Source organism: Pleurodeles waltl, chromosome 7 (genome assembly GCF_031143425.1).
Source record: "Pleurodeles waltl isolate 20211129_DDA chromosome 7, aPleWal1.hap1.20221129, whole genome shotgun sequence".
In the NCBI taxonomy this organism is placed as follows: Eukaryota; Metazoa; Chordata; class Amphibia; order Caudata; family Salamandridae; genus Pleurodeles; species Pleurodeles waltl.
Genome location: NC_090446.1, coordinates 1,381,622,499 through 1,381,648,584, shown reverse-complemented (window position 1 = coordinate 1,381,648,584; position 26,086 = coordinate 1,381,622,499). Strand labels below are relative to the sequence as shown.

Here is a 26,086-nt window from a genome sequence, read left to right as displayed (position 1 = left end):
CAGCGTTATTGCTGGAAGAAACACACCCTTCAATGAGCTGAATGAGGCTTGGACTGACAGATCAAGTGAGCATTCACCAATTACAAGGAATAGGAGTGAAAATTCAACACAAGAGAGACAAAACAGAGGAGGATACAAATAAAATAAACTTTACTTAAGACACCGATACTGGCTCAGGAAGTGAACTACTGCAGTGGCAAAGGTCAATGAGAATTCATCTAAATTGGGGGCAAATTCAACAATTATCACACCATGGGTGGTATCAGAGGAAAAAGAACCAGAGACGGAGACAGGAACCACCAAAGGTAATTCCAAAGACAGCAGATAACATCAGATGAACTGGTGCATCTGGGGTGCTATGGGGAGGACCTTTTGGGTGCTAGCACTTATGACTGTGCACCCAACCCAAAGACAGAGTCCTGAAGACATGGTTTGAGACAGTATCTACTGAGCTATGCAGTAAAACCAAGGGATACCAATGCCCTGATACATGTCTCAGTTACAGGATCCAACTGCCTAACAGAAGGAACTGATTTTGCATTAAATCACAACACATTAAAGGGGAGGCAAATAGGCAACAGACATATGAATCACCATGCATTTGTCACCCATGACATGAATTGGCAGTGCAATCTGCTAAGTTTGGACAACTGACAACGTTTAGGTGGGACTCGTTATCTGTGAAACTATGGTGGGGGTGTTTTTGGGGAAGTTATGAAAGCAGGATGAAGGTAGATTGGAGCAAGGCTTCATACATACTGGCTAACCGTACTTCTTAAATGATTGTAAAAGTACCATTGTTTAGAACATCCTACATGTGTAAGATATTTCTCACATTCGTTTGTCTCCCATCTGGGCTATAACATATGAACAAACTCTTATTATTTAACAAAATATTCAGTCCTCTCATTTAAAGTTAATGTGATGTGTATCCAAAACAAAAGGCACATGATTTATAGTAAGTTGCTGCAAGTTCGTTATAGCTTTAGTACAGGAAACACACTTTGCTAAGGAAGAGGTAGCTAGACTCTGGAAACATGGAGGGGTCAGCTAGTACACACTTCAGACTGTGCATATGCTAAGGAGATAATTATATAGATTATGCCATGGGCTCCATGTGTGCTAAGGAATGAACCCATTGGCCTGGAGGGAATATATGTGATGGCAGGGGGCCACGATGATTGAGACCCATTGGTAGTAATAGACATGTATGGCCACAATATTTTACATGTTCACAGATCTGGTAGGCACTCTGATAATTTGTAGAGGGGACCTTAATTCTGTCCCAGAAGTAGGCCAATCATTTCCACTCTCAGTTCAAAACAACCATAAGGTTACAGTTAGCTGGATTGTGTACAAATATTGAGCAATTAGAACCTTCCAGACACCTGGAAGGACTTACATCCTCACAGACAAAGAATATTCTTATTCCCTGGTTCATGATATGGAATTCTTGACTGAGCCTGTTCCTGTTTTTTACTGCACATTTAAGGGGGGGGCATTAAAAAGCAGATTATCTGGTCAACACAGTTTCAGATCATTATCTCCTACTACTGTACAATTTATGGGACAAATTAGTGACACACATCTCTACCAGTGGATGCAGGCATAGTTTCTTCGACAGAGGGGATCTAAAAGATGACATAATTAACTATTTTATCAAAAAAGCAAGATCTAGATAAAACACATTACTAAAGTGCCATTTAAAATGGTGGTGTGGGTAATGTGCCTCAAATGAATAAATGATGTCAGAGTGATATTAAACAGAAAGGATTGTAGAAAACACCATGAAAAAATAGACAATAGCAGCCTAAACAATAATGCAAAAAGAATTATGTTGATGTAGTTTTGCACAACACACATGTAAAAAGGTGAATTGGCTCAGTCTGTTTTAATACTGATAATATACGGAAAAACCACGTCAAGCTTATTTGTCGGCTGCCTGCTGTCATGGTTAATAAGGGATGAAACTCAAGGCTTGCCCATAGCAGCATTACAAGGTATAGGGCAGTGGTTCCCAAAATGTTGACTTCTGTGGACCCCCACTTTATTACTGGATCCCGGGGACCCCCACTGAATCATTATTGGAATCCAGGGACCCCATACTGAGTCATTACAGGAAGCCAAGGACCAAGGCTTAAACATTGTTGATGATTCGAATGATACAGAAATAAGTATTCCATCAAACACATACACAAATGATAACTAAATAAAATGTGTTTTCAAACAAATAAAATAAAAAATACATAATTTTTAATAGGAAGGTTGGAGCTTTTCTAAATTCAATTGAAGCCACACATCGTCTATGCTATATTCTGTTTGATGCACTTGCACTGCTCCCACAAATCAATCTGAGGATGTTAATTTAATTTTTGCCTCCAATTTCAAATTCCTTGACATTTACAGTAGGTTTTTAAATATTCAATTGTACGTTTAGCCACTTTATTTATATACTCTTTATTAATCTGTTAATGTTAGGTAATTTTTCAAGCAGACATGGACCCCCTAAGGAGGATTCACGGACTCCCAGGGGTCCCTGGACCACAGGTTGGGAACCATTGATACAGGGGGAATGTGGTATATTTACAAACTGCAATGAAGAACACGTTCTTGTAATGCTACATAAAGGTATATTCACCTACACTCTTGGTGGGTCCAGCCCTAAACCGGGTAGTTATGTCCAAGAGACAAGACCGAAAATATGGACACCACCGCAAGGAAAAGAGCTGGAATCTTCAATTACAGTGAAAGAACGTAAATGGGCAACTAAGTCTGGTAAGTGCAGTAGGAGTTCTCCTTACTGTTGATGAGGTTTAGTTCGAGTGGGTGTTTTATTTTGATTTTTTATAAGGTCTAGTGGTGTCAAAAGACTTGAGGTTATTGGAATGAGATCACCCAAATGAGGTCTGCAATGGTGATATTTAGATGTAACCCAAATCCAAAAGTAGCTTTGCTGTGTTGTGGAAACGACTTTGGAGTCATTGGGTGGTTAATGTAAAGACTAATACCTATGTGGTGCTTCCCCCTGACCAAATGAGACATTGGGAGCTCAGATAAATTATGTAAAAATTAGACCAATCTGCTGGCCTTCAGATGATATTAGAAACGTCCTATTTGTTTCCAATTAGATCTTCTGCCACATCATATAAACAGGAGCTACCAAAAAGGCTATTAAGATAAAAGATGTCAACCTTTAAAAATGTATGCATTCAAATATATCATAACAACTCTGCATATAGAGATGAGAATAGCCTCAGAGCTTTACCGGCAACTATGAAATCTGGTATATTCTTTAAATAACTTGCATTGTTTGTGCTAGGTGGGATAGCGAGCTCAAAAATGGAGGCATTACCCTGTTCATTAAATTATTTAGCAAGCATCCCTGTGAAACTATCAAGTTATGCATACAAGACCCACAATTCAAAATTACTAAACCTGAACGCAGTAAGGCGAGAAGTAGGAAGGAGCTCAGAAAACTCCAACTCTCAATCTCTTGTCCACTCGCCAGAAGGATCGAGTGGAATCTAAAAATAGCTTGACCTCATAAAATAAACTCCCCATAGCAAGTGGTCGAGGAGATTTTGAGAGCCCTGTGAATTTTGTACATCATTAAGTCTTAATTTTAATCATATTAAAATCTTTGATTCCTTCAGAATTACAAAAATGTGTTTCGTTTTTGCTTTCATAACTGCTGAATAAATACTGTTCATATACAAGTATTTAAAATTTTTGGAGTGTTACAAAAGTTACATCATGCGGCACAGTTGTCACATAATTCACTTTAGTTATCTTTCACTGACTGCAAAGTGGGATGAGTGTAATACCAATCCCCTATGAAAAAAAAAAACATAAGCAGCAATTTGTCAGAAGATGCAGCCTGACATTTGACCTCTGACTTTGAAGTGCAGCAAATGTGATGAGATAAATACAGGATTTAAATGCATCTTTAATTACAGGGAGTGCAGAATTATTAGGCAAGTTGTATTTTTGAGGATTAATTTTATTATTGAACAACAACCATGTTCTCAATGAACCCAAAAAACTCATTAATATCAAAACTGAATATTTTTGGAAGTAGTTTTTAGTTTGTTTTTAGCTTTAGCTATGTTAGGGGGATATCTGTGTGTGCAGGTGACTATCACTGTGCATAATTATTAGGCAACTTAACAAAAAAATATATATACCCATTTCAATTATTTATCATTACCAGTGAAACCAATATAACATCTCAACATTCACAAATATACATTTCTGACATTCAAAAACAAAACAAAAACAAATCAGTGACCAATATAGCCACATTTCTTTGCAAGGACACTCAAAAGCCTGCCATCCATGGATTCTGTCAGTGTTTTGATCTGTTCACCATCAACATTGCGTGCAGCAGCAACCACAGCCTCCCAGACACTGTTCAGAGAGGTGTACTGTTTTCTCTCCTTGTAAATCTCACATTTGATGATGGACCACAGGTTCTCAATGGGGTTCAGATCAGGTGAACAAGGAGGCCATGTCATTAGATTTCCTTCTTTTATACCCTTTCTTGCCAGCCACGCTGTGGAGTACTTGGACGCGTGTGATGGAGCATTGTCCTGCATGAAAATCATGTTTTTCTTGAAGGATGCAGACTTCTTCCTGTACCACTGCTTGAAGAAGGTGTCTTCCAGGAACTGGCAGTAGGACTGGGAGTTGAGCTTGACTCCATCCTCAACCCGAAAAGGCCCCACAAGCTCATCTTTGATGATACCAGCCCAAACCAGTACTCCACCTCCACCTTGCTGGCGTCTGAGTCGGACTGGAGCTCTCTGCCCTTTACCAATCCAGCCACGGGCCCATCCATCTGGCCCATCAAGACTCACTCTCATTTCATCAGTCCATAAAACCTTAGAAAAATCAGTCTTGAGATATTTCTTGGCCCAGTCTTGACGTTTCAGCTTGTGTGTCTTGTTCAGTGGTGGTCGTCTTTCAGCCTTTCTTACCTTGGCCATGTCTCTGAGTATTGCACACCTTGTGCTTTTGGGCACTCCAGTGATGTTGCAGCTCTGAAATATGGCCAAACTGGTGGCAAGTGGCATCGTGGCAGCTGCACGCTTGACTTTTCTCAGTTCATGGGCAGTTATTTTGCACCTTGGTTTTTCCACACGCTTCTTGCGACCCAGTTGACTATTTTGAATGAAACGCTTGATTGTTCGATGATCACGCTTCAGAAGCTTTGCAATTTTAAGAGTGCTGCATCCCTCTGCAAGATATCTCACTATTTTTGACTTTTCTGAGCCTGTCAAGTCCTTCTTTTGACCCATTTTGCCAAAGGAAAGGAAGTTGCCTAATAATTATGCACACCTGATATAGGGTGTTGATGTCATTAGACCACACCCCTTCTCATTACAGAGATGCACATCACCTAATATGCTTAATTGGTAGTAGGCTTTCGAGCCTATACAGCTTGGAGTAAGACAACATGCATAAAGAGGATGATGTGGTCAAAATACTCATTTGCCTAATAATTCTGCACTCCCTGTACTGTTTACATTTTCCCTATAAGCCAACAATTGGCTCATGACCCACCAGTTGATCAAGATCCACAGTTTAGTTAACACTGTTCTGGACTCTAGTCATTCATGAACACATCCCACGAAAACCAATGTTACATATGTTCTGTAATTCCCACTGCCAGCCATGAACTGTAATAGATTCAAGGAACTATCTGTATGGTTTGTTGTCGCACAAAAACTCTATTACAACTGTTAACCTACAATAGTTTGTTTGTTAGCTATACAACTGTAAACCTACAATAGTTTGTTAGCTACGAATGCTTTTTGATAGAGTATACATTGCATTCTTTACGTGAATGAAAACATGTGAGACTCATGTCTGTACATTTTATAATATAAAATCAAATAAACAAATATGGAAATCCGTGCAGAGTTCTCCTGCATCATTTAAAATATTTTGGCATGTCACTCGTAGGCCTAAACCAAATGTATCAGTAGGAGTTATAACTCCAGTGTTTTAATGCAGAAAAATATGGAGATAACTGTCATGTGTTTGCCACGAACCGATAGTAATTGATACTTTAAAAAAACTGGTAGAGCGTTCAACCTGCTATTACATACAGTATATACTATACTGCTGTTTCCCCGTAGAGTGTGAGTATAACAAGTATATATCGCCTTTGGTATGTTCAGATTTGGACACATGTGAATTTCTTCCATTACAATAGGACAATTAAGCCTTCAGCAATATCAATACATATAAGAAGTCCAAAGCTCATCAATACCATCAAACAACCCAGAACCTAAAAGACAAAAAGAAGTGCTTAGTCATATCTCAATCAGTCCCTGCAGAATGTTAACAACATACGCCTACACATCAACATGAGAATCCTCACGCTTTATCGAGAACATAAGCTCCAGCCCTATCAACACATTCAAGAAGCCTGAACTGCAACATTCACCTTCAGAAGACTTGAACACCACATTATTGGTCCTGTGAAATACCAATACCCTCAAAGAGGCTTAAGTAACTGACACTTTTCATCATTCCCTGGGCTTTACTGCGCTCATTAAAAATAAGCTATTGGGCCAAAAAACTCACTAAATCATGGGGTAGTAGCAAATCCCTCGGGAAACTCAAGAGCCTTATGATGACTCTCAAAACATTACTCCCCCTCGCCGCCTTCAGAAACAAGCTGAGCCATTTAAGCTCAGAAAACATACGAGCTATGACAGCAAGCTCAGGAAACACTAAACGATGTCATTACCCTTGGGAAACCCATAAAACCCCTTCATCACTCTCGGAAAGGTGCTGCGCCATCTCACTAACCTCAACGAGAAATCATCAGAGCCAAAATGCTCTGAGCAACACAAATACCAGTAACAAAAAAAAACAATCAATCCTCTGGGGAAGCGAACTTACCAATCGGCAGAACATCACTGGAGGCTTGTGCGTCCATTTCCATCATTTCAGCTTCCACCTCGTCCAGAAATGCAAGCTCCTCCTCAAATTGTGAGGGGCCATCATCATCCCAGTCACCTCGGGATCTCTTCCCCTGAGACCCTGGTGGGGTGCCAGAAACAGCACTCCCTAGTCGTTTCTTCTTGATATCCATTCTCAACTTAAAACTGAAAAAAGGCAAAGTGTAAATAGTTGGCTATGCAGGCTCAATGCCTCTAACATTCAAAACCATCTTCCACCTTATCACTAATATTTTTTTTAAAGCATGCTCAATCTCTTAGCACAGATGCACAAAACACAGCTCATCTTCTTTCTATAATATAAGCTCCTTTGTCAGCTTTTACTGCCGACAGAGCTTGCATGTTTCCATTTAAGGAGGTAGTTTATATGCTTTTAAAACAACGACCTAACATTTTTTTCTTCCCACAACATATGGTCAAGGGCGTCTTTTTTTTATATGAAAAAATAGATCACAGAGGCCCCATCACTTTTCTATTATTCCAGCCCTTGTACCTTTCTCCTTTCTTTACTCCGAGCTCCTAAATGTTCCATTCTGTGACATACCCTACTGCGCCCCTTTCTTTCATAAAAAGAAGGTGTTGGCTTTCATTTCCGCATCAAAGTTCCTCTCTATGTCCTTTTAACATGAGGTACTCCATTTCACTATTCACGCCCCACAACTCATGTGTCTACCTCCCATATTAATGGCTCTAAAGTCTTCTATCAAAACTATGAGCCTGATTACAAGTATGGATGCTATTTATCGCACCTGGTAAATAACGATACCAACCGGTATGAGATAAATAAGCAACAATTATGAGTTTCTGGGGAATAAAATGCGGATTTTGGTGCTTAACACACCAAAATCTGCAGGATACGGAAAATACTGTATGCTTCGCCCTGTTAAATGTCGGCAGGTTTGACCTGTCAAAACTTAACGAATGTTGAGTTAGTTAACGCATTCGATAATTATCGGATGTGTTAAGTAAAACTACACCCATAATTCTGACCCGTGCGTAAACAGAGGGATACGCATGGGTGGGAATAGGACGAGCAACTTGTAATCAGGTCTTACGTTTCTCTTCTTTTCATCAGAACCCTATAATGTCGTGTGTTTATTTTTGTTTTTTTAACTCTAGCTTCCTCGTCCTATTTGACACAAGCTCTTTGGTCTCCTTTATATACCATAAGTCCCTTGCTACATTAGGTTTCTTGCTTTCATTTATACAACACATATACATGAGTATTTTTAGTGTCATGACCTTTGATGTCTTATACCTAGACAAAAGCTAAGATATGCCTCAAGCTGTGGTTCCTTTCGATACCGCGAGTTCCGGCTTCTACTTTCTATACCATGCGATACTGTGTCTTCTTCTCATAACACAAGCTCCGGAGTCTCCATCCATTACAAGCCACCAGGCCTCCTTCCGAAACCATGAACTCCTGTGTGTCTTTATTATAGCATAAGCACCTATGACCATTTTCCGTATCATAGCTCATGTCTGCTTAATATAACAAGAGCTCTTACATCTCCTTTCTTCACCAGACCTTGGAGTATTTTCTTTTAATATTCTGGGCTAGTGTTCATGTCTTCTCTATACAACATGAACACCTAGGTCAATTTCTATACTCAGACCTTGGCTCTTGTTTACAGGTTTCTGTAGATTATGTCTGCATCAGGAGCTCCCGGGTCTCTACTCGAAACCAGGAGCTTACTTGTTTCCCTTTTAACAATGATAAAGTTAAAAGGAATTATATGATTTTGCACCCACAGCTTTTTACGTATCGCCGTGGATTTTGCTGCCTTGTCTACATTATTCATCTACTGCATTGCCCGCAGTTGACAAATTTTCTCTAGCTCAAACAGATCAAAAGTTACATTAAAAAAAGTGATGCAGCTAAGCAGTAGGTGCTTTGCAAGCACCTTTCGGTTGCATATTGCTATAATTTTGGTACCCATAAGGTGAAACCTATGCCCAAGACAGTGTTACCAAGTGTAAAAACAAATGACAAAATAATGAATACCATCACAAAATGTGCCACATTATTTGACTTTTCTGGCGGCACAATTTATTGGCTGCTCTCCTGTCGCATATTTCCAGTGGCCCTGACCATCCACTTACTCAACTTTTGGTACCGATGCAAAGATAAACTTTATCATTTTGTAGATTTTAAGGAAAGCACCATCCCCAACTCGCCAAATACGTAGTGTGCTGGAAGTGATTTGACTGCAAAAGTCAAACAAATATTCAAGACAGAACAAAAGAGAACATGCTGAAGCTTCTTCCCGCCCTGCCCTACTGGCAATTTCAGGTCAATGACATAAGGAAGGGGTCTACTATTCTAACTACCTAATCTGAAGTGTGCCTTCAAAAAGGTGAAAAAATGCAACAAAAAAAACTGATGTAAATGAATAACCAGCTACAAAGAAAGCACAGACTAGATACCCATGCTCTATAGTTATACTTTGGAACTCTTGAACATATATCACTAAAGAATATAATTATTCTACTCAACCGACAGTATCCCTTAAACACAAGCCTTTTAGCTTGGTGCATTGGGCTCCTAGCAGTGGCACCAGACACCCGCAGGTAATAGTTTGTCTTTTATACAATCCGCCATACGCTATAACTGGTACTACTATTTTTCATATTTTTTGTACTCGATTTACCGACCTTCTGAAGTACGGAAGATAAAGCGAGAATCTGAGGAAGTAACCTGACACTTTCTCGACGGCCTATTCCAATGCAATATAATTCCTCTAACATCCTAATCGTGGTTTCACGGGTGGCGTACGTGGCATGCATCTCAATGTCAAGCCATCATACGACTCGAATATACGACTGTGAAGTAAAAAATAGACTTTGTTTATAACAACATTACATCTTAAGTTTCCCGCTAAAATTGACAACCTTACCCGCCAAATTACTACAAAAAAGTTTGAGACAGGAAGGCGTCTCTACCAATACAAACGACACCGTAATTCGTACAACAGATGCTTGGCTCCTAAGTGAAACCCGAGTAAAAATAACCACGTGTCCGCTACTCACACGGACTGCCCGTACTCCCAGCCTAATGTCGGTTGCTGGTCTTTAAATGTTGATCATTAGTTAGCGCAGGGACGCCTGGCCAGGTCACTATTCCCGCTTTAGCAGTATAGTTCATTCATTGGTCCACAAATTACCACTTCCGGGTCGCAAAACAACCAACCCGCCACGCTGAACCTATCTGGGAGTGTGGAGCACTGTCCTTTAATGTGAAAGGTGATTTAGGATTGGAGCATTGGTGGCACCTCAGCCAATCCAAGTGTGCTGCACAGAATTCCGAATAGCTGATTGGCTATGGAGTCTACACGTGCCTTTGTCCCAGTAGTTGTGATTGTTGTCCTGGAGTTTATGCGGGAGTTGCTGCTTCTCTCTCGGTTTGATGGGAGGGTTGTGTTTTGACCAGGTTCCTTGCATCCTGAGATAAATTCGTTTCGTGTGGGGATAACCTGTCTCGTCCCAACGGCTAGTGGTTCTCGATAGGTGAGAGGGATAGCCAGAGGATGTTACTTGCAGAGCGGGGAGCAGCAACACTGTGCTAGGCTGATGACTGGTTGTTCGGAACGATGTATGGTTAGACCCAGGCGGAAGGCCCTGCGATGGCCAGGCGCTCATGATCAACCAACAGCCAGTCTGCCCACCTTCCTGAGGCGCAAACCGCGCTGCTGTCATCCTGTCCGCTGTCGGACCACGTATGATGTAGTTACAATTTGCTGACACTAGACGTAGTCTGCTGCTACATTACGTGCCCTTGGTATATCATTTATGCAAACATGTCTCTGGGGAAGATAAACTACTATTCAACTCGGGCCACTCGCCCATAAACTGCATTTCACCAATAGAGAAATACAGAAATCAACCTAGCACCATCTCTATTACTCCGTACACACTTCACACGTGCCTCACCCACTTCTATTGTGGCATGCTTCATCATAGGTGACTTGCCATACCGTGGTAGGAATAATGCCACCAAAATGAACTCAGCCGAATTCAGGGAGTTCTTATATTAATGCTGCAGGTTAGCGACAAGGATCCAGATCTAAGAATACCTCTAGATTTTCCTTCATGAGGTGGGTGACCCTGATATGATTAAAAACTAAAAGTATGGATCACAACTGATTTCTTCTGTAAATTCTAACTGAACTCTGAAATATTTACATATATATAACTAGCCAACATGTTCTGGCCTAATGACTGCCCCAATGGTTCATTGTAGGAAAGTCCCTCTTTTTGTAGGGTCACCCACCTACTTTTTTGCCCCACATGCTGATGTGGGTGACTGTTACTGTGCCGGAAGCCTACTAACCGGGCCCCAGTGCCTGTGCTCTCTCCTTAAATTATGTCGACCTGGTGATTACCTGATTGTCAAGACTTTTACCCCCTTATAAGGCCCTAGTAGATGGTACACAGGGCATAGGTGGTGAAGGGGTCCCCAGGGCTGCAGCACAAGTTTGTGACACCCTGGGTGACCCTCCCAAAGTACTGGTGGTAGGTCTGCCATTGCAGACTGCCAGAGCAGTGCACACTGCTCAGGTTCGACTGTGCCCTCACCAAGAGAGGTACAGTCTAATGCACTGTCTTACATATATGTCAGACACCCCTAAAGTAGGCGTCTGCACCTCAGGTGGGTTGGTGCATTATATTTAAGGTGCAGACATATAAGCACAAGCTTCTATGCTCCCATAGCGTCCTTTCCATTAAGTTACACTATAAGTGCAGGCTGATCAATAGGTTAACCCCAGTTGACCAGGGTTTCTGGATCCATTATGGGATCGCCTAGATATGTTGTGATTTGTGTGAAACAACTTGCCTTCTCTCCCCCAACACAATTCTTGTGTCAAGGAACAGCTGGCATGCACCCAGGTGGCACTAGAGGTTGCCCACCTGTTTGTCACCTTCCTTTGTGCTATGGCCGAGCAGCCTGTGCTTTGTCCTGCTGCCGCCAAGACAGGGTTCTGACCTACCAGGCAGCCTGGGTGCTCCCAGAGGTAAGAACAACAGGCTGAGGCAGGAAGGAGGTCACACCTCCTACCCCAACACAGGCTAGTGAATAGAGACGTCAGGGTGGTGAGCTTCAAAGGATTCACTGTCCCTGATTGCCATCAGTGATGAACGCCAGTGAGGAAACAGCCCTCTCCCTACCGCCAGGCACGTTTGCTCATGGACAGGCGGGAAATTAGTTATGCAGGATTGTGCACACCCCAGCAGGTTGGCCACACCTCTCAGGTGAGCAGCCTGCTCTGTGCACAACATTTTAGTGTCTGCCATCTTTGGAGTGGCAGAATAGAGGGTTCTGGGTAGCTTAAGGTGACCTGTTTAACCGGATGTGGTCACCTAAGAGGCGGATTAGCTGTAGGAGGTAGCTGCCCCTTGACCACTAGTCTCCACACCCTTAACTCTAAATCTAAGATTTAAGGGACACCCCTGACACCAGAACCTCAGATCTGATCGACCAACTTCAAAGAAGTACCAAGAGAAGCTCTGCATCACCGACAACCAGACTTTTTCCATCACTTCAAAGCAAAAGAGGGATGCTCCCTAAGGCAACAGACCTAGAACTGCGTGATCAACCTTCGTCCTTGGCTGAAACTCATCACACCCGACCAGAGGGGCACCTGTGGAAGCCAGAAGCACCTTCAGTCTCCCTTGGACTGGTGGCACTAGTCCCCTGCAAACTGCAGGTAAATATGACTGCAGGATCTGAAGTTTCACCGGCCATCGGCCTGCCGTGGGATCATAAAAAAAAAAACAGGTGCTCCAGTGTCTTCTGGGAGTCGTAGTCCAGCCTACCTCCAAGATTCAGGCCGTTACCTCACTCTCTGGGACCCTGGTAATTTCTTAACAGATTCCTGCCCCTTTACCGCTGCCACGGCTTGTTGATTGCCAGTCAGATAACTAACCCCTTCCCTTGACGTAGCAGGTGCAGGGCACTGCATACAACCTGCAGCTGCATCCCCTTGTCAGCATCATCGTGCCAGTGGTAAAATCAGCACAAGCGCAAGCACTGTTACAGCCAGGAGAACTCTGCACCCAGACTGCACAGGCCAGGTAAAACTGCTCTGGCTGTCGTGATCTGGTCCCAGGGACTGCACTAGCTTACCCCTCAGAGAACTCCACACAACTCACCTTTTATGTGCATTTTTGCAACTTATGAGATTTTCCCATTGACTTCAATGCAACGTTTAAATGCCATTTCTGCAGTGATTTTCTGTTGCTTCTAAAAATCGATATCGCTGGTTCTCCTGAACTTATACTGTTTATTTTGGTGTCTAACTTTATATAAAAATAAGCTCTATTTTTATAAAGTAGTGTCAAATTTCTTTTGAGTCGTGTCAGTTACTTATCGTCCATGTTTGTGATGTGAAATACTTAACACATGTTCCTCTAAGTAAAGCCTGACTGCACTTTGCCACACTACCAGGACTGAGCTAAGGATTTACTAGTGTGAATCCAAGAACCGTCTCTAGGGTATTGTGAGAGTATTACATGATGAAGATTAACCCCCAACACCACATAATACTCCACTTTCCTGCAGTCATGCAGCCATTCTCAAAGCTTCCTATAATATCTAACTAAGGCAACGGCTCTCCTACCTATGTCCCTTGACTTGGTTCATAACCCCTAATATTGGATTATCTGAATATCATAGCCATAACAAGGGGGTAACTCTCTGTAGTCACATACTCGTCAAGGGAACCGTGCCAGCAGGCATATCCAGGACACCCTCGAGCTACTCCCCATTTTATGGGTCATGAACCAACAAGGCAGCTGGGCTGGCAAAAAATTAAAACCCCACTAGGTGAACTGCATACGTTAGTAAATTCATTACAAGCCTCGCAAGAAGGTCTCCATTGGTTAACTTCTTTCTTTGAGAGTATCCTACCAGGTGGAGTGTTTTGGTCACCGTTAAGAAGCCTTAAGGATTGCAAAGCTTCAGATAACTGATTATCAGGAGACATAGGCCTATAAAGCAAAATGTGTTTGAACTAACCTGGTGCAGCACAATCATCTCAAACCTTGAGGTAAAGCAGCAGACTGCATACATGCACACATTACTGATGATCCCCAGATCTTGACCAGGTGAAGGCACAATAGTTGATGGTTGTGTCAAAAGTATCTTCCAATCAATAGATGTTTTCATAAACTCTTATGGTGGTGCAGCATGGTATGCTACCTCTTTTGCAAGCCCTGGGCACTCGAATTTTCATACTAATAATGGACTGCAGATAAAGTGCTTCCAATAAACGTTTCTATGCATGACAGACGTTTCTATGCGTACCTGTATCCGTCTAGTCAGGGGGCAACTAGGATCATATCTAAAGCTTATCAAGCTTGTCCTTTCTGTGCATAAATAAAATGCAATGTTTCAGTTTCATGTGCATCTAGTTAGTGAGAACCCATGGTGAATGGTCACCCAAGCAAATCATTACTGATAACTAATGTAGTTGGAACACTTGCAGGAAATATGGCACATTTTAACTTGAGACATCCCAATTGGTTCAGAGTTCAGAACAAAACATTGGGTAGCAGAAAAAAACAATTACCATCAATGTGAGTAGTGACAACCTAACATTTCCCAGCATGCGTTAAGATTCTCGGTTTATCATCATCATCCGCTTTATTTCGGTCGATGGAATAAACTATAAAAGAATAACCAAAAAAGCCCAATAAAATACAGCATTACAACACAACAAATAAAATCAGAGACATCCAACAGTTAAATCACTTCAACAACCTTGGAAGATAGTTCTAAAAAAAAAATACAAGATTTTGATGCTTTAATGAAGAGCCAGGTCTTCAGTTTCTTGCGGATCTCAGTATGTGAGGAGGAAAAGACTCTCATGTGTTGATGGAGGTTGTTTCGTGTCTTGAGTGCAATGTAGGAGAGTGAGCGATCTCCAGTTTTGCTTTTGAAGATGCAGGGCATGTGTGAGTGTGGTCAGAGCGTAGGTGTCTGCTGGGTTGGTGAAAGTGTATGCATTCATCCAATGTGTATTCAGTAACTTTCTGCATCTGAAAAGCTCAGGCCTAATTCATAATTACATACTGTGCTGTTAACCTGCTTTGAATCATACGAAAAGCGGACTGCACTGGAGGAATAGTTTCAAAGTCACCCAGCCTGCAGGTCAAACTATTCTACCTGAGCCAATCGCCTGACCACTTGAGCGTGGAGCAGAGGTGCGCTACCTGCACTCCCTCACCAACCACAGGCTGAGAATGATCAAAATGGAAAAGGGGCCAGGGTCATCCTGCGTACATGCTAAAGGGCTCATAAAATCCTAAAAATATTACTAGACCTGTAGTTCGAGTAACTTAAATTATCTGCTCAACCTAACTGTAAAGTATTTAACCCATAAACGGGTCTCAAATTGTGTGATCCTAGGCACATAGTTTACAGAGTTGCCTTTTTTCTTAATTCTAACATATTAATATACCTTCAAATATGTGAGCTCAGCATTTCTGCAGTACAAAAAACCTCTTTTGTTTGATTAAGTAGACTAAAGTTTGCTGCATGCATCACAAGAATCTAGCCCGCATACCAATGAGATCTAGCCCCCATAACCTAGGCCTCCTTTATTTTACTAACAACATTACCATCAGGACAGGAGTGTTTCTCAGTTTGTTTAAACACTCAATTTTAATAAATATATCACTAAACCATGATCTGGTAACATATTGTTATCTACACACAGTAACTTTCCAAGAAATATCCAAAAACCTTTCCACTAACGTGCAGCTTTACTGATAAAACTATATAGTGTATTAACAATCTGTGAAAATTGGGTTTCAGAAAACATATCCTGTGCACATCAGCATGTAAAGTATTCTGATTTGTTTTCATCCTATTAAGATATTTTTTCATCACACAGAAATGTAAAAAAGGGCTTTCACAACAACTGAAATATATTTTGAAATGTTTGCACAGTTGACTTAGTCATTTAAATGTGTGTTAGGAAAAACCTGACACCCTATCCTTTTATTTTACATTCTAAGCAGCAGGTCACACAGTTCACCTTACAAAGTCCTGAAACTCTGCAGTCAAGGAAAATTCTGACTGCAGACCTCTGTCTGTGAACACAGAGCAAATGTGACAAAAGAACAAGATTTAAAGGCATCTTTTATTGCTTCTCCTCTTTTCAACTGAACAGAATACCTGTTCAGTGTCAACTCGCCAGAAGGGAGGAGTAAGTATTCAAAATAGCTCCACCTTATCAAATACGACTCGCCAATGCAAGTGGTCGAGTTAATTTTTCGAGCCCTGGGCCAGATAGCTTGCATTGACACTTCTCAACACCTGATCAGGATTAGGCAACTACTTTGGATTAAGGGATGACCCCAAAAATTAGCAGGTCATCCATGCTCACCTGCAAATGATCAATGAAGCAGCTAGTGATTTTTCACTCTCTCTTTCTGTGAAACAACACTTCTTTTTATGGCCTGGTGTGTGGTGAGTACCTATGGTATTATCACCTTGTTCTTGATGGGTTCATTTCACAGAGGCGAGGCTTAAGCTCCACTAGCTGCCAGTGGCAGCCACAATGGGGCTGAGCCAGCATATACAACGTACACGCTTAAAATTCTTTTCACTGCTGGCCTTAAAAGCCTGGAATCAACTACCTGATGCTCTGCACATCATTTCTGATTATAGTTTTTTTGCATAATAAATTTAAAACGGACCTATTTTGCCTAATATAATTTTCCTTTTCAATTTTGCCTTTGGGTTCTTGGTATCGTGTCTCGTCTTTTCAATCTTGGGTGCCTTATATGTGCTTTATTTCTTACATGTTTGATGTCAAGATTTCTATTACCTGCACCTTGTGCTGATACATGCCTTTAGTCATTCATTCATTCATTCATCAAGTGCACATAATGTAGTGATAAATTGTGCAGTTTAAATTTACTCGACAGGAGTGTAAGTGCTTCACCTCTCTAGTTAATGAAGTTCATGGTTGGGAAGCAGAGCAAAATGGATTACAAGTGGAAAAGTGAATTCTCACTCAAGTTGAAAGTGTTTTACATCTGTTCCATGATATTCTCTATGATTTCCAAAGATGACAGTCACAGGAAAAATTACTTCAAAGGAAGGACAAAGATGATTACAGGACCTGGACCCTTATCCATCACACCAAGATAAGGATTACCAGACGGCAGATAGGTAGAACTGGGTTGTGGTAGTGTTATGCTCTAAAGGTTAAATTATTCAATTGAGTACCTAATCTCTGGTTTTATATGGTGAGGTGGAGTATGGAGTTCGCCTCTACCAGACCACCCTAGACCACCATGAGGGAAACCTCTGCAGAGTTCTGGTGAGCATTTGATCCTAAATAATATTGTGGCAATCTCTCCCCCTGTTCCCCCATCAGCAAGATTACTCTGGCAAAAATGGTGGCTCTGCCATGCCTCCTCTAACATTTTGTGAACCTCCTAGTTATACCACCCCGCTCCTACTTCAAGGAGTTATATACACTCCTCAGTACCCTAATCTGGGGATCCAGCTGCCTATGCTTCGCTCTGTCTAAACTGCAGTTACCGACTGACCAGGGCGGCCTTGGGCCCCATCCTTCAAGGTGTACTTCCTAGCGGGCCAGCTACAATGGTTATCCCGCTGGACATTACCTTGACAAAGCCTCCCTAGACGCTGGCCCTTTACTGGTACACGCCATAGTTTACTCCTCCCAGGAACACAACCTGCGTTCTCCTGACCCCTCCAGGTGGCGATGGCCTGTATGATCAAGATACACCGCCCTACTCAGACAGTTCCGCTTTACACCCCAAATCTACCCTTAGTTGGCCTGCCTGGCAGCCGTGACTACTGCACTACACAGGAATTACGGTTCTGAACTGGCCATTCTCTCCTCGAAGTGGGCGACCTCTTTGCAGAGGGCCTTCTTCTTCCCTTCGACCAGTTGGCCGAGGAGAGTGGACGTCCTCCGGGAAGTTTCTACTATATAGACAGCTCACTCATGTGGCACTCTACATAGAGCCTGCCTAACCCTTGCAGAGTTACATCGTTACTTTCCATAAACACAATTTGCATGTCTCCGCTGTCAGGCCCAAAACACAGCGCTCATGCACATTATGTGGTCGTTTCCAGCCCTTCAGGATTACTGGTCCACCATTCAGGTTGTGCTGCGCGAGGTCACAAGACTCCCAGATCTAAACACTTGGACAAACGCAAAAAACAAAATAAGGTACAGGCGCAGTTTGCAGTTCTGGCCAAGCTCACAATTGCACCCCACCAACTCTCGCCCACACCCCCTCCGATAGAGGCTTGGAGGGAGCGCTTTGCAAGTGGGTTACTGCAGAGGAGGATGCTCTTTGATATGAGGCTGTCCATCAACGTCGACGGCCTATTTCACCTCAGAAGGCCGCTCTTCTCATGCACTTCCGACAGTCATGAAGCTCCCAACCACACCATACACCAGACTAACCCTCAGCCAACCCTACCCCTTGACCTCCCCCCCCCAGGGACAGGCACTCCCTGGCATAATATTTCACATCCTCATGCCTTACTCCTGGGTGCTAACACACTCTTCCCACCCATATCTGTTAGCTTTTGGCCCGTCCTCAATGCCCTTCAATTTATAATTTAAGTGCACCCCAAATCCACCTGCCTCTTCATCGTTTACTTCCACCTCCTTAATCCCGAGCCACCTGTAACAGATCATAGACAGCAGTCATCCGATTGCAGGGCAACCCTGACACATCGCAGAATATCAGAAATATAATTTAAGATAACAGCACAAAACGCATGCCAAGCACCCTCTTATCGCGCCTATTACTGTGGCATGATATGCCATGTGTTGTTGTTTTGTTTTATATTTTTAAAATCCAAAAAAGATGGTTTTAAAATAATGGTTTGGTGGAGCATTGCTGGATTAGGGAATACATTGGGAATCAAGGTAGAGGGAGTATTTCCAAAAGGAGATATTGTATGTTTGCAAGAAACGTGATTAATTGAGCAGTTTCTGCATCCTGTTCTTTTGTTGATCAGCGCTTGACAGAAGGGAGTGTAGGCCATCCTTAGCTGCATAGTATTCCTCTAAATTCATTAAAGTCATCTCAAGGGAAGAACCGTTAGCTGTAAAATTAGCCTTCACCTGAAAAGAGGGAAAGGTGTAACCACTTCTCTCAACTCCAGGACACAAATCTAATAATTCATTGATTTGGATTGAGAAAATGGTGTTAAGAAAGTATAATTTTTTGGATATGATTGCCATGGAAATCATCGTCATTCTATGCCGCCTCAAAGAAAATGCTTACGATGAAGATTGAGAACTGCCAGTACCAATATAAGCGAATGAGTGCACTGATATAAGAGGACAGAACCTTGTGGCCCAGGCTCAAAGATTAGATATAAACATGATAAATGGAAGATTAAAAAAGACATTTGAGGAAACACCCATATGCCACAGGAGTAATGCTAAAGCATTATCAACTTTGGGGGTCATTGTCGGACCGCCACCAAAGTGGCAGTCCCGGCGGTTGTAATCCGCCAGGGTAGCGCTGCCCTGTGGATTACGAGTCCCCCTCCGCCAGCCTGTCCATGGCGGTAAACACCACTGTGGAAAGGTTGGCGGAATGGGGGATTCAAGGGGCCTCTGCACTGCCCATGCACTTGGCATGGGAAGTGCAGGGGCCCCTATGCACAGCCCCATCGCGCATTCCACTGCCCAAATTACGGGCAGCGGAATGCATAACCGGTGCTGCTGCACCTGCTGCACTGCCACATTATGTTAAGGCTGTGTTCCCCGCTGGGCCAGCGGGTGGGGAAGCCATAATAGGGTCAGCGAGGTTCAGGCAGCAAAGGCAGCCTGATGGCAGTATGGCATTGGCGGGCGGCATACACTCCAGGGAGTGCATAAAATCCAGGGTCAAATACTATAACAGCCTCTTCTTGTGCTTAGTTGGCTAGCTGCTAATTTCCTTCACATTCAGGATTGTCAAAAACATGTGAATGGTCTACCATAAACTACACGGATTGCCTTTGAGCAAAGAGTTCATTTTGTAGGACTTTCTTTAATGCATGCGATCTTGCGGACGTGACACTTCTCAGCTTTGTGATCAATTAGACTTATTTTGTCAAAAAGAGGCTGACATCATCAAATACTATATTATTATTGTTGCCTTGGCTTAAAAGAGAGAAGCAGTATGATTTGGAGTGGCCCCGATGGCAGAGATCTTGAAGGGGCATTTTGTTGGTTCTGATATTTTACTGGTGGCAGACAAGGCATTTAATAGGCTTGAATTGAATTTTCTGTTCCGGGCATGAGCTGGACAGGGTGCCCCAAAAGTTAAACCCATGAATCTAAGTCCCTATATTCACGGTAAAGTCTAGGCAGAACTGTTTTTGGAGAGATTAAAGCAAATCAGTCCAATGTGAAGAACTGTCCTGTTCTAAAATTGCTTTTAGCAATCCATGTCTGCAAAAAGGAAAAACCCATGGGCATCTGCTCCGACCTTAAGTTGTTTCTGAAACTAAAAATAACTTTCTATGCTTGGCTGGTGGATGCAACTGTAGATAATGTGATGAACACCATGATAAAACGGTAACAAATATACATGTCTGGTCACAATTCAGAATCATTGATGCTTGCTACAAATCTTGGGTGACTTCAAATCATCAACTTTAATGATGACATCCCAGCTAATTCCCATAATAATAAATGCCAAACGTACAGGGAGCACTCCCATCAATTAAAAAGAGCTCTAGTGTTGTTTTTGCTGATAGTTCATGATGCAGAATCACAAAATGTACAAAATGTATGACTGTTCTCCAATCTATTATTGGTAACCAAACTCCCAGAGACGGTAGAAAACAATCCACTACAAGGACAGAACCCAAAAATAATCGTATAAGGCAACTACCATCAGGTTTCGGCTCTGTATGTTGCACAGAGACCACCACTCTTCCAGTACTGCATGAAGCACTGCATGTTCTGGATGTAGGAATGTCTGCCTGCTAGTCTTGCTCCACCTCTGAGCAGCTTTAAGTATGGTTAATCATGATGTCCTTCTCTCTATACTTTCATTTCATTTTGGATTGTTTTAGACTGGCCCTAGGTTCTCCTTCCTCCCAGCAGGTTACAGTGCTAAGAGAAGGAATCCTTTAGATGCTGAAACATGTCACTGAGGTGTGGGCTAGCTCAAATAACTCTATTGTCCACCATCTTTGAAATCGGTGGAGTTGCTGGGACTATTGCTGTCATGGGATGATAGCATGACCATCCACCAATATGCAGATAACACTAAACTAAACCTCAAGTTGTCCTCTGTGAATGACTTTACAATGCAGAACTCTTCCCTAAAAATCTAGAAGACCGAAGTCAACCTTCTTTCTGAAATTGAAACCCAACACAGCAGGATTTCTTTTATTACTTCTAAGCACAGCAAATCAGTACATTCCTTATTGACCTAAGCAGTTCAAACACAACCTAGTAACATCATTAGATTACTATTTTAACAAAAACTGGGAGCGTACTGGTCCTAGAGCAACAGAATGGGATGTGATGAAAGTGGTGCTTGGGGGGGGACATCGGAAAGTGTCCTATGGGCTGAAATGCAGCATACCTGTATGTTAGACTATAAGCAAAAATTGAAGCGGTTGGAGGAAGAGATGTTAGGGGTCCCTCAGAAGCTAGGAGAATAGAAGGAGGTTAAGAGGGAACTACTAGAAACGTGGGATAGACTTGATAAATTTGTGCACCCAACTTACAGACAGCGCCTATACTCAAAGGGGTTACAAATTTGGGCACAGATAGAAGTTGCTCTGCGCAAGCTACCCTACTTAACTGGCACCCACCCAGTTGATATGTACAAAATAACCACAAATTTAGTCGGGTGTCCCAGTTATGTCTATGGGAATCAGTCCGGGTAGAAAGTTGCTGCAGGTATGGACAGGAAGGTCAGTTCCAGGGAACCCACAGGGGGCGTGACCCTTGAGATCCTTAGGCACATGGAGATACTGTTGGTCCATTCCTCCTCAGGCTGTAGAACACGGGTGCAGGGGTGTCTTCTGGTGCCAGGTCTGTTGCTAGAGTACCTCACGGTTGCAGGGGGGCCCACAGAAACATTCTGCAGGCATGGTCTGGGGGTCCAGTCCAACCAAGCCAACAAGTGGGCTCAGGTATTGTGAGCTGGGGAGAAGTGGGTCACCCTTGGTTCTCTTCTTCTGTGTGCAGGGCGGATAGGTGCAGAGGTGTCCTAAGGCATCAGGTTTTTGTAGTCTGGTCACTCGCAGTTGCAGGGGGTCTGCAGAAACAGGCTGCAGACTCCGGCTTGAAGTGGACAGTGGGTGAGCATGGGGTGCGGTTTGTCTATGGAGGACCAGGGGACCACACTGACACCGTTGGCCCACTTCAACATGGGCTGGTGCGTCTGGGTGCAGTGGTGATGTCCAGCGACGGGTTTCTGGTGGTCCTGGTACTATCAGTTCTTTCTTGGGTGCCTGCGGATGCAGTGGAGCAGCTCCTCTACTCCACGGGAGTTCCTCCTGGCGATTGGTGAAGCACTGGCAGTTCTCCCAGTTTCTTGGAGGATGCAGCAGCAGGGTAGGTCAGTTGCTCCTCGAGGGTCGGGTGCAGCAGGCAGGCCAGCAGGGTTTTGCACCAAGTTGATTGTGATCCTCAGTTCTCAGGTTCAACAGGCTTCTTGTCCACTCCTTCTTTTCTGTTCAGCAAAGATCTAAGGATCTGGCATCAGGGGTCCCCTAAATACTCAATTTAGAAGGCGTTAAGAGGAGTGAAGGGTAGTAGCCAATAGGCTACTTACCTTTGAGGTCACCACACCCCCTAGATAACCACTTCCTGTGGGGAGTGGGCATCACCCTAACCAGAGTCCCTAAATTCCACCACATGCAAGATGGCGGAGTTTCTAAAGTCGTGTCCACTTCAGGCTGACCACCCTAGGGTTGTGTCCATCCTGGAAGGACAACATGCCTACTGCATATCTAACTTTCCTGCCTCTCCAGGTGCCAGATGGGCCCTGAGGCAGGGGGTTTGGCATCTTTCTCTGAGAAAAGCCAGATCTGGATACCAAAAGCGGTGGGCTTCTTTGAAGCTCCTGCCTTGGAATGCAGGTCATCCTGTGGGGTGGGGTGTTTAACACCCAGCCCGGACAGCGTTTTCTTTTATGACCTCTCAAGAGTGGAGGCTCTTACCCTGGGCAGACAGATCTGTGTCTATTGGCAGCAGCTGGCCAGAAATGGTCAGTGAGCTCACCAATAGTTGGTAGGTTTTTCAGGGGACACCTCTAAGGTGCCCTCTGGGTACATTTATTCATAAATCTGTCACTGGAATCAGTGAGGGTTTATTCATACAAGATGTTTGATATCAAACATCCCTGTGTTCAGAGAAGCCATCATGTAGCTGGTGAACTCATAGTGACCAGTGTCCAGCACATGTATCTGAAATGTCTTCACTGCACACTTACTATGTCTGAGAATCAACAAAGAAATAGCAGTGGCATATTTGCTCCTGCATATACGCCCTCACTTGGAATAGAATGCACCCGGCCTCAGGGCTGAAGGCCTGCTGTAGGGGTGACTTACGAATTTTACAAGCAGTGTTTTAGGATGTTGTGTTTTCAATTTTGGGAGCACTGTGTCACACAGCCTGCATTGGTACTAAGGGCCAGATGTAGGTAGCCTTTTGCGCCTCGCAAACTGTGAAAAACGCCGCTTGCGAGGCGCAAAAGGCCTCACGCGATGCAGAAACACATTTTGCGAGTCAGTACCGACTCGCAAAATGTGTTTCCGACTCGCAAATAGGAAGGGGTGTGCCCTTCCTATTTGCGACCGCATCGCGATGTAGAGTTGATTTGTGACCGCGAAAGCGATCGCAAATCAACTCGCAGTTACCATCCACTTGAAGTGGATGGTAACACATTCGCAAACGGAAAGGGGTCCCCATGGGACCACTTCCCCTTTGTGAATGCAAACAAAAATATTTTTTCAGAGCAGGCAGTAGTCCTATGGACCACTGCCTGCTCTGAATAAAACCGAAACAAAAAGGTTTCGGTATTTTTTCTATTTGCAGCTCGTTTTCCTTTAAGGAAAACGGGCTGCAAAAAGATTTTAAAAACCTGCTTTATTCAAAAGCAGTCACGGACATGGTGGTCTGCTGTCTCCAGCAGGCCACCATCCCCGTGAGTGCCTAAACTCGCTATGGGGTCGCAAACTGCGACCCACCTCATAAATATTCATGAGGTGGGTCTTTGCGACCCCATAGCGAGTCGCAGAAGGTGTCTGAGACACCTTTCTGCATACCAGTTTGCGAGTTGCAATTTGCGCGTCGGAAGGACTCGCAATTTGCGAGTCGCAAATTCTTTTGTACTTACATCTGGCCCTAAGTCCCTCAGAGTGGCACAAGTTATGCTGCAGCTCTGAGGGGCCCTCTCCAGTGCCCATACCCTATGTATTACGTGAACCATTTACTAGGGACTAACAGACGTTCAAAAGGGCCTTGTCACTTGGGGATCAAGTGACCAGGTGTCTTGTTTTTGGTAAGGAACACTGGCACTGGGGACCTGGTTAGCAGGAACCCCGTGCACTTCAGTCAAAGGTGCATCTAAAAACCAGGAAAAAGTGTGTGGGGTAATGCAGTCAGAACCCAGGTCCTTACACTACTTCAAAGGACAATTCTCAGAAAAAAATAAAATTACAAATGAAGAGTATACATATAATTGACCAAGTAATAAATCTTATGGGTCACAACTCAACGTTTCCTGATTATGAAGGCACTTCTCATAAAATTTAAATTGCATAACATATACCTGGCGTCTCTGGTTGTTGTGAAACTTCCATCCCAGACTATAATGTCAGTATTAGCTTGGCGTAGAATAGAAGCCACATAATAAATTTGTATCTAAAGTTCAAAACAACATAAAATGAAATGCGCTTTTGGTAGAGACATTATCACATGGCCAAGGGGGCAGATTCCTAGAAAATATTCCCTGCAGAGAAAAAGCTACCATGAAGTGTGCCGTGCTGAACCTTAAATGTGTCAAGTAAAATCGATAAGTAGGGTTTGTTATAAAAGCTAGGTAAGGTTCCAATCTTATGCATGTAGAAATAAGAGTACATAATAATTGCTTCCATAGATTCAGCCCTTTCCAACGTTGAACTTTGCAATATTCCAAATATAGCTTTTTAACCACATCCTTACAGCTAAGTTATTTTCTGTGGGTTTTCAACAATTATGGTACGCCCAACAAGTGAATCTTTTTTTACAAAAACAAACCAAGGAATTCAGTTTAAATTGTCAAGAGGACTACGTTGGGGTGTGGCCAAGATGGCACTCTTGTATGAGAGTTTATGCAGAGCTCTGCCATCGACATATCGGCCGGGAATGGAGCCGGCCGCCTAAACGTCATTCCTCGTTGGAACTGGGGGCGGGGCAGAGCGGGGAGAGACACAAGAACCCACGTCGGGCTCCCGATGGGGTCAAGCAGCAAAAGGAGAGGCACTGACTGCGGGATCGGGCCCGGGCAGCTGAGGAGCACTGAAAACATGGCGGCCGCCTGACGACCGGAGCCCTGGGCGCGGTGAGCATGGAGTAGGGCCTGAAGTGTTGCCCTAACCGGAGGCAGGGGTGTGGGACAGGGCGAGAGCGTGGCTGGCGGGGGATCCCTGCTCTCTGCTGCCTGCGACCTGGATCGCAGCGCCGAAGTGAGAGCGCAGGCCGCCCGCGCCAGACTGGAGCGCCCAGCGGAGACGGGACCTTGTGTAGCACCAGGATAGGCTGCACTGGTGGACCTGTGCGTAGGGGAGCAGACTGAACTGACTTAAAGAGAGGCTGTAGCATAATAGGAGCTGCGGAGGGCATGGAGGTCCTTCGCTGATGCCTGGCCCCCCTCCTGGCCTGCCCGGACGGGGGGAACAGAGAGTTGAGTAACAGCACTGTGAGGCACCCCGTGGTGCTGCGCACGGATACAGATCCAGTCCAGACCCTGAGTACAAGGGGTGGCAGCGAGAAGAGGACCGGGGGCACTTGTCGGGCCACCATTCTGGAAGTGTGAATTCCGGGATCTGCTTATGGTGTTGGTGGACTGAGCCAGGTGTCCCAGTGCTTGTGCTGCAGAGGAGAGTTGGG

The 26,086-nt window shown here is 43.7% G+C and overlaps 1 protein-coding gene across 2 annotated transcripts in view; it reads right to left on the bottom strand.

Moving 5' to 3' along the window:
• The window catches only part of POLD1 (DNA polymerase delta 1, catalytic subunit), a 336,382-nt gene extending 326,268 nt beyond the window's left edge, over positions 1 to 10,114 (bottom strand). The window contains exons 1-2 of one of the 2 annotated variants that reach the window (XM_069200918.1): positions 10,002 to 10,114; positions 6,913 to 7,118 (exon numbers count right to left, since the gene is read on the bottom strand). In XM_069200918.1, the coding sequence (XP_069057019.1) occupies positions 6,913 to 7,105 (193 nt within the window). In that variant the 5' untranslated portion in view covers positions 7,106 to 7,118; positions 10,002 to 10,114. The other variant, XM_069200920.1, reaches the window with a different exon arrangement.
• Between the last annotated feature and the right edge of the window lie 15,972 nt (positions 10,115 to 26,086).